The 8,735-nt window shown below is 41.9% G+C and overlaps 1 protein-coding gene across 1 annotated transcript in view; it reads right to left on the bottom strand.

Moving 5' to 3' along the window:
- Positions 1-467: 467 nt before the first annotated feature.
- The window catches only part of LOC111959903 (serine/threonine-protein kinase 24-like), a 48,722-nt gene continuing 40,454 nt past the window's right edge, over positions 468-8,735 (bottom strand). Inside the window, exons 9-11 of the mRNA XM_023981746.2 lie at positions 1,425-1,493; positions 850-989; positions 468-690 (exon numbers count right to left, since the gene is read on the bottom strand). Of these exons, the coding sequence (XP_023837514.1) occupies positions 657-690; positions 850-989; positions 1,425-1,493 (243 nt within the window). The 3' untranslated portion in view covers positions 468-656. The remainder of the gene's footprint in view (positions 691-849; positions 990-1,424; positions 1,494-8,735) is intronic.

Here is an 8,735-nt window from a genome sequence, read left to right as displayed (position 1 = left end):
GAAGCATTTGGCCACTTGTACACAGAGATTCCTTTGCGTACACTCCATTATTTCTCAATATTTGTAAAAATGTGCCTATTTACAAGTTTGTACAGCCACCCAACAGATCTGTTAATTCTCCCAGAAGACCCCATCCACTTAAAAGCAGYATACCTGAGTTTTGAAAAGAAAGCTTCAATCTCCACCGCACATTTCACAGGATCTCAAGGGAGATGCTCACACACACACACACGCGCACACATGCACACGCGCACAAGAAAGTTAGATCCTCCCTGAAAGGCTACAGGACCTTTTAGGAATAAGCCACACCAAATGTTTGAATCAATGGTCCTGCATTCATATCGGAGGTATTGAGCCCAAAAGGTCTTACAGCAGTTGTCCAGTCAATGGAGATGACCACGGCAGTTACCACGGCAGTGGGCCAGTCACAACGGCCATCACCAACGGGCCAGTCACAACGGCAGTCACGCAAGGCCAGTCACCAACGGCCAGTGTTAAAAGTAGAGGATAAAAGTGGGCTGAGGCTTTGCTTTAGGTGAATGAATGAGTGATGAGAACTTCCTGGGAGACTTCATTATGGCTGTTGATGTCAGAGGCCATGGACTGACGGACTGCTGCTACTGTAGGGGTGAGAGGGGGGGGGGTGGGTGGGGGTGTCACTGGGAGGATGAGGCCCTGGGTAGAGAAAACCTGCAGGAGTAAAGGATGAAACAATGGGAAGATTTAGCTTGGGATGGAGGTGTGAGAAACAACACTAGACTTATAGGTCTGCACCTTAATGTTGGAATAAAATGAAAATACTATGAGCTGTAATCAAATCATGGGAGGTGTTGATGCTATTGCCATTACCTCTGTAGTCTGTGCACTAGTTCAGACACCAGGGCGTCAGAGATACCAGGATAGGACTCCTCTGACATGAAAACGGCCTCCCTCAGCTCGTCCACAYCCTCTGGCTTGCCATTGGTTGCCTCAACCTGGGTCTCTTTTAACTGTAAGGGAAGGAGAGACAGTTTACTGGATCATTTTGGCTCCCAAGTGGCGCAGCGGTCTAAGGCACTGCATCTCTAGAGTGCTACAGACACCATAGTTCGAATCCAGGCTGTATCACAACCGGCTGTGATTGGGAGTCCCATAGGGCGGGTGCACAATTGGCCCAGCGTCATCCGGGTTTGGCCGGTGTAGGCCGTCATTGTAAATAAGAATTTCTTCTTAACTGACTTGCCTAGTTAAATAAAAGGTTAAATAAATAAATAAAAATCTTAAAAGTGTGCAGCTGTAACTTCAATAAGGTCAACAGATATATCAGAACAGTTTGACCCGGAATCATTTAACTTGACTGCGATTCACCGTTATTATCTTTAGATAAAAAGAGAAACAGTAAACGTCACAAGATATYGTTAAAATGAGCCCAAATACATTCCTACCTCAGCAAACAAAGGTGAAATGATAGCGCACCAGCTCTGTGACAGAGGCCTTTCTGGATTGTCTTGCACCTGATYAAGAAAGTATACAATTAAAAATCATACTGATGGCTCAGTGCAAGAGCTGAAAAACAGCTGAAGAGTGAAAGTCAGCTTTTTAAAACAGAGAATGCCCAGAAACCACCTCCTGAACAACTCGGCGTTTGGTTAGATCACGATGTATATGAAAACTGACGGGAGAAAGCATGTGGTATGAATATACACACTATGGCGGCATGAATATACACACTATGGTATAAATATATAGACTATGGTATAAATATAGACTATGGTATAAATATATACTGAGTATATACAAAACATTAAAAAAACACCTGCTCTTCCATGACAGACTGACCAGGTGAAAGCTATGATCCCTTATTGATGTGACTTGTTAAATCAACTTCAAATTAGTGTAGATGAAGCAGAGACAGGTTAAATAAGGATTTTTAAGCCTTGAGAGAACGATTCAGAGGATGAATGGGCAAGACAAAAGATTTAAGTGCATTTGACCGGGGTATGGTAGTAGGTGCCAGGCGCACCGGTTTGTGTCAAAAATTGCAATGCTGCTTGGTTTTTCACACAACAGTTTCCTCGTGTGTTTCAAGAATGATCCACCACCCAAAGGACATCCAGACAACTTGACAACTGTGGGAAGCATTGGAGTCAACATGGGCAAGCATCCCTGTGGAATGCTTTTGACACCTTGTAGAGTCCATGCCCGACAAATTAAGGCTAGTCTGAGGGCAAACTCAGTATTAGGAAGGTGTTTCGTACACTCAGTGTACACTACGGTATAAATACTGTATACACCATGGTACAAATATAAACTATGGTATAAATACACTATGGTATAAACACACTATGGCAGTGGTATTCAAACTTTCCCGCGTGGTACCATTTTTTCCCCTGCAGAATTTCTGGGAATTCCCCAAATCCAATGACAACCTGAAAATCAATACATTTAGATTTTTTACATTAACAAATAACGTTGAATTCATGACATTTTCATCTGTTATCAAAATGAAAAGAAACAAATAAACACATTTACTAATTTTTTTTATTTTTTTTTTAAACCAAGAATGATGCCACTGTGCTCTTGGGGTTCTTCAATGCTGCAGAAATGTTTTGGTACCCTTCCCCAGTGTCCAAACTTTTGACTGGTACTGTGTACGTGCAGCTTGACATTATCGATCATAGTCTGCTGCTGGAAAAATGTGTGTGTTATTGCTTCACACACCGTGCTATAATGTGGATAAAGAGTTACTTGTCTAACAGAACACAGAAGGTGTTCTTTAATGGAAGCCTCTCAAACATAATCCAGTTAGAATCAGGAATTCCACAGGGTAGCTGTTTAGGCCCCTTGCTTTTATTTTTTTTTACTAACGACATGCCACTGACTGAGTAAAGCCAGAGTGTCTATGTATGTGGATGACTCAACACTTTACAAGTCAGCTACTACATCAACTGAAATGACTGCAACACTTAACAAAGAGTCTGCAGTTCGTGTTCAGAGTTGGGTGGAAGGACTGGTTAGCCATAATATTTCTAAAACTAAAACATTAGTATTTGCCGCAAAACATTCACTAACTCACTAAATCTTGTAGTACATAATGTGGATTTGAGCAAGTTGAGAGTATTAAACTGCTTGGGTAACCCTAATTGTAAAGCTGTCATGGTCAAACATATTGATCAAGTAAAAGACAGTAAAAGATGTGTGAGAGGTCTGTCCATAATAAAGGCTGCTCTGCCTTCTTACCACACTATCAACAAGGCGGTCCTACAGGCTAGTTTTGTTGCACTGGAGCTACTGTTCAGTCATGTGGCAGGTGCACAAAAAGGACTTAGGAAAATTGCAATGGCTCAGAAAGGAGGCGCCGGCTTGCCTTGATGTAGACAGAGAGCTAATATAATAATATTGCATGTCAATCTCTCCTGGCTGCAAGTGGAGAAGAAATTGACTTCATCATTACTTGTATTCATGAAGGTAATTGACATGTTTGAATGCACGGCTTGTCCTGTCTACTCTAAACTACTGGACAGCAGCTGCGGACACCATGCACACCGCACAAGGACATGCACAAGAGTCTTTCATCAAGCGAGAACAGACTATGGGTGGCTACCTTACTAATAGAGATGACTATGAAACTACTATTCACATAAGTAATTGATGCTAGCAGTCAGAATTTAATATTAAAAAACGAGACAAATAAGTGAATAAAACACCTTATGGAACAGTCAGGGACTGTGAAGCAACACAAAAATAGGCACATGCATAACAATAGTACCATAAGCGATATCAAGATGTAGTGAAGAAGTTGTAGATGGAATAGGGTGCTGAGCAGATTTTCTTCGCAAATGGGAGTTTGATGTATTTCGAAGAGTATAGACGCCCGATTGAATTTTGTACTGGACTCAATTAAGCGTGAAGGCATATTAATAGCATACGGATCATAGGAGAAATAGACTGGTTGTTTCTTCCACTGAAGTTTAGCTTATTTTTCGCAGGAACTTGTCACTAGATAGCCCGTTAGATTATCTTAGCCTGGTAATGTACAATTCTAGAATGTATTCAACTCCGAAGAGACAGTTATAGATGCTAGATTGTTCGGAGTATCACTTAGTTAGCTGCAAACCTCATCAGTCCTAGCTTGCCATTATGAAAAACAATTTCAAGCATGCACCATGTTTTTAAATTTGACTTGTTGCTTTCAAAACAGCTAACCAAACATGTAAAATTAATACAGACATTGATTTAAACGTGTGTTAATAGGGGATAATAATGAATATGAGGGGGTGTGGTATATGCGCCATATACCATTGGCTAAGGGCTGTTCTTAGGCAAGACGCAATGCAGAGTGCCTGGACACAGGCCTTAGCCGTGGTATATTGGCCATATACCAAAGCCCGGAGGGCGCCTTATTGCAATTATACAATGGTTTTACGCAACGAATTAAGAGTAAAAAAAAATGGTAACCATGGGGTATATCCGGTCTGATATAAACGGCTTTCAGGCCAATCATGCATTCAGGGCTCAACAAGCACCTGGTTTAATAATATGGTATAAAACATACACAATGTATGAATATCCGTCAGCTTAAATCATAATTTGGGGTTGAGGATAACCATGATAAACTAGTTGGCATGTTTCTCTGCCATCTTAGTTGCGCTGTTCCTCTCCGGCTCATCAAACTGGGGGCGGTTCACCATTCAAGGAACTTTGGGTGCTCTTCTCCTGATGGTGTTGAAGATCCAGTGTCCATCATTCCAGAGTCGTTACTTCAGACGCCTGGCCATCTGCTCAACTGACAAGACTAGAAGATAAGCGTTTAGACGAACCTCACATGGAACACATGTCTGAAGCATATTAGTAAACTGTCCCAATAAACAATCTGGTTTAACACACACTGTGGTGTGTGATTGCGAGGAACGCGAATGCCACGATCGGCTTAATATAACATTTAAAGGACTTTCATGGATGCACAGATAATGAACTTAACGAGTCGACTACGTCGTCGGCTGAGTCTCCCGAGACTGTCTGCTTCCTTTTGTAACTTGTCACGCAGCTCTGAAAGGTAGGACGTCTTCTTGGCGTGCGGATGATCAGTTGTGTTGTTTAGCAGGTCTTTGGCAGTTGGCCTCTGAGGAGGAGCATAGAGTCAAACAAGTGTAAACATTGGATGTGTTTTCTAATGTACAGAGGGTTGACTTTCTACATTTTTGTCATTTAGGCAAATGCTCTTATCAGAGCACTTACAGAGCAATAAGGGTTAGTGCCTTGTCAAGGGCACAGACAGATTTTTCACCTAGTGGGTTTGGGGATTCGAACCAGCGACCTTTCGGTTATGCCACAAGCTCGTTAACCGCTAATTACAAAATGCCATTTGAGCTCAATTGTCGCCCAAAAACACTTACAAGCTGGGCTCTTTGTTCAAAAGGCTTCTACTGAATTCTTTGAGGGGTTTGCAGTAGTTTCCTTCCAGAGTGGGGGGTTGTTCTTTTGGAATGACGAATAAGACCTTCATAGGGTGGAGCTCTGAGTAGGGTGGCTCTCCTTTGGCTAGCTCTATGGTGTTTATACCTAGCGACCATATCTATCGCCTGCGAACAATGATAACAAAAAAAAATACACTTTTGAGAAAGATTTTTTAGAACAATTCATCAACTTCACCGGACTTCAAAAATCTCATAGCAATATCAATAGGGATGGTTTGTGATGCAAAGGAATATACAGACAGCATGATTCACAGAATGAAAGTGATAAAAACTTGAGACACTAGAGATTTTATTCAAAAGATGGAGACATTTTATATTTCACACATTAGCTAGTAACAAACTTCACACCGCTAGAAAGGCCCACTTAGTAGGCATATATATATATATATACGTCAAAGTGGTGGCTCTGGTTTGACGCATGGTGTTTTCATATGATTTTCATTGTGTGCAGTGCTGTGCACTGGCTGTAGTTGATCACAGCAGGTTACAGAGCTGAAGCTACTTGCATGCTCTACATCAACAGAAAGTGGATTCAGACGAGAAAAAAAGAAAGAAAGGTTTTACTGGAACTATTTTGATTTGATTTATTAGGATCCCCACCTTGAAAACAAAGTTTGGCACTTAACATTTTATTGGACAATTCACACATTGCTATGACAATTATAACACTTGCACCGAAACTATGAACAGATATGTCAGTCTTACCTAGAACTGAAGAGACGACCCTGAACTGTAAAGAGAGCTTTGTGGTATTTTGACTTTGAGTCGTACGCAGACTGGTTTTATGACTTCAGGTGCCATCGCAGAAGGGAGTCCCACGGACGTGTTCCTACGTTTATCTGAGTGTCCCGTTAAATGCCCGCCACTTCCAAAGTCTGCAGCTTCACGTCTCATTGCCTCGTGACACGTTAGCGGCTGGGGGCATAACACGAACTATGAAAGATTTACAGGTGCCAGCATTAATATTAATAGGGCGCACTGTATGGCCAAGTGTGTTTACACAGTACCTTTAATATTTCGGTGGATTTTTCTTTTCAGAAGTGAGGTACTCAAGTGCCTCAGGATCTCTCTGAGAATTGTGGATCTGGGTTTCGTGCAAGGCACCGGGCTCCATGAAAGAGAAAGCAGGATAAGTGTCCACTGAACCTGAGGAATGTTGAAGATGCTTTTTTGGTTAGGCTGTGCTACTCAATGCAATCATAACTGATGGAGGTTTACTATCTGTAGAGAACTTACTAAATCCTAGAGCTGAATCCTCTCCTAAATATTACATAATAATCATAAATTTTTGCATCCTGAAATTAAAGAGAGAATGTTTTATCTAATCAATGGTAAGTCTTTATTAAAAAGCCTTTGAGAATACGGGGGTAATATTTTCGCATTAGCATAGTTTGCTGTAAGCATGATTAAACTGCTCTTATTATTATTGTCTTACTATATGCATATAATCGATACGATTGGAAAGAAACATCCTAGTTTCTTAACCGTTTTCAATTTTGGTCTCTGAGGTTACAGAAGGTGCATTCACAGCATTTTCCATGACAACGAAATAAATTCAAGATGTGTTATGCTGGCTTCAAAGCTCTCGCCTATATATGGTGTGCTATGGACCGAAACACACCTCATTCACTTCTCTGGGTTTGTCAAGGATGGTCAGAGGAGGAATTCTTTGTTTATCTGGGACTGACGTGAAATAGGGACCATTTCTTTGGCGTGACGCACTTCGGACATCTGAAGTTTTGAATTGCTGAGCTGCGTGTGGTGTACTAGTTTTGGCTGGCGTTATGTAATCAAACTATCTCCGTGTGATTTTGGTTTGATATGTGACATATATCGTTGTATAGTTTTTTTTTCAATAATAGTTTAATCAGATTATTTGAATTTTTTAGGAGTTTTTCGGTGTAACCGTTGTCGGATTGGTATTTACGTTTGGAGAAAATTCGTGCCAAACTTCGATCGGGTACCTTGTGGCTAAATGGAGTGGGCCAAGGAAGAATTTCTGAACGGAACAAACGACTGCATCTTGACAAGGACACTTTGATCAACATTCTGGATGAAAAGAATCAGCCATAGTAAGAACGCAATTTAGATTTTATATATCATATTGGTTGTGGCATGTGAACTGGACGTGGGCGCCTAGCCTGAGATCTGCCTGGTAAAAATTGTGTCCTCACGCTTAACCGGGGTTAGCTAATAGGATTTTATATTCTGTCCTTCGCTGTAACATTTTAACAATCTGAAATGGTGGTTATTCACAGACGTATCTTTCATCTGGTGATTGGACTTGTGATTTAAATGATATTTAGTGCTACAAGTTAACTTGTGACGCTATGCTAGCTGTGCTAATCAGTGGGGTGAGTTGGGGGTGCTAGGATAGGGTGTGATCGTGAGAAGTTTATTAAACAGATCAACATGTACTGTTATAATTTGCATCATACTGGAATAGAATGGAAGGGGAATTAAAAATATAGATGAAGACACAGTTTACCAGTTTTTTATAAATTCATATTAATGAGAGCTTAAGCTAAGCATTCAAGCAATCTCTTATCCCGGTGGAGCCTAGGGGTGTCATACAGCCATCTGGCTTTGATCAGGGATATGTCATTAGGGCTGAAGCCAACCGCCAATCAACGCACTTTTCAAAAAGCATTCAGCAGCACAACCGCCAGTGACAGCTGGGAAACCGCCCAGGTGACGCCTGGGCAAGCCAGTGACGCCTGGGACAACCGCTAAGTGACGCTGGGAAACGCGCGCCAGTGACGCTGGGACATACCGCCGCAGGACGCCTGGAAACCGCCCAGTTGACGCCTGGGAACCGCGCCGTGACGCTGGACAACCGCCCAGTGAGCGCTGGGACAACCGCCCAGTGACGCTGGGCAACGCGTGACGCTGGGCAACCGCCCAGTGACGGCTTGGAACAACGCCAGTACGCTGGACAAACGCCAGTGAGCCTGGAAAGCCAGTGAGCTGGAACAAGTTCAGTTTCATAATGCAGCACATAAAATAAAAAACGCTCTTATCAAGAGTGACTTACAGTAGTGAGTGCATACTTTTCTACTTTTTAATTATTTTTTAATAATGGTCCGTGGGAATTGGAACATACAACTGGATTTTCATGTGGGGCATTGCGATATACATGAGCACACGTGAACATGGTACTTTGGAGGAGGATTAAGCACTGATAACGTCCTCCTGTACTTAGTTAATATAGCGGCTCGAGGTCCGGTCTGACCAACACTACCGAAGTTTAGGCATAACATTCTAATAGCAGACTTGATA

Source organism: Salvelinus sp. IW2-2015, linkage group LG36 (genome assembly GCF_002910315.2).
Source record: "Salvelinus sp. IW2-2015 linkage group LG36, ASM291031v2, whole genome shotgun sequence".
Classification (NCBI taxonomy): Eukaryota; Metazoa; Chordata; class Actinopteri; order Salmoniformes; family Salmonidae; genus Salvelinus; species Salvelinus sp. IW2-2015.
The sequence above is the reverse complement of the archived record's forward strand: the minus strand, read 5'-3'. Positions and strand labels throughout refer to the sequence as shown.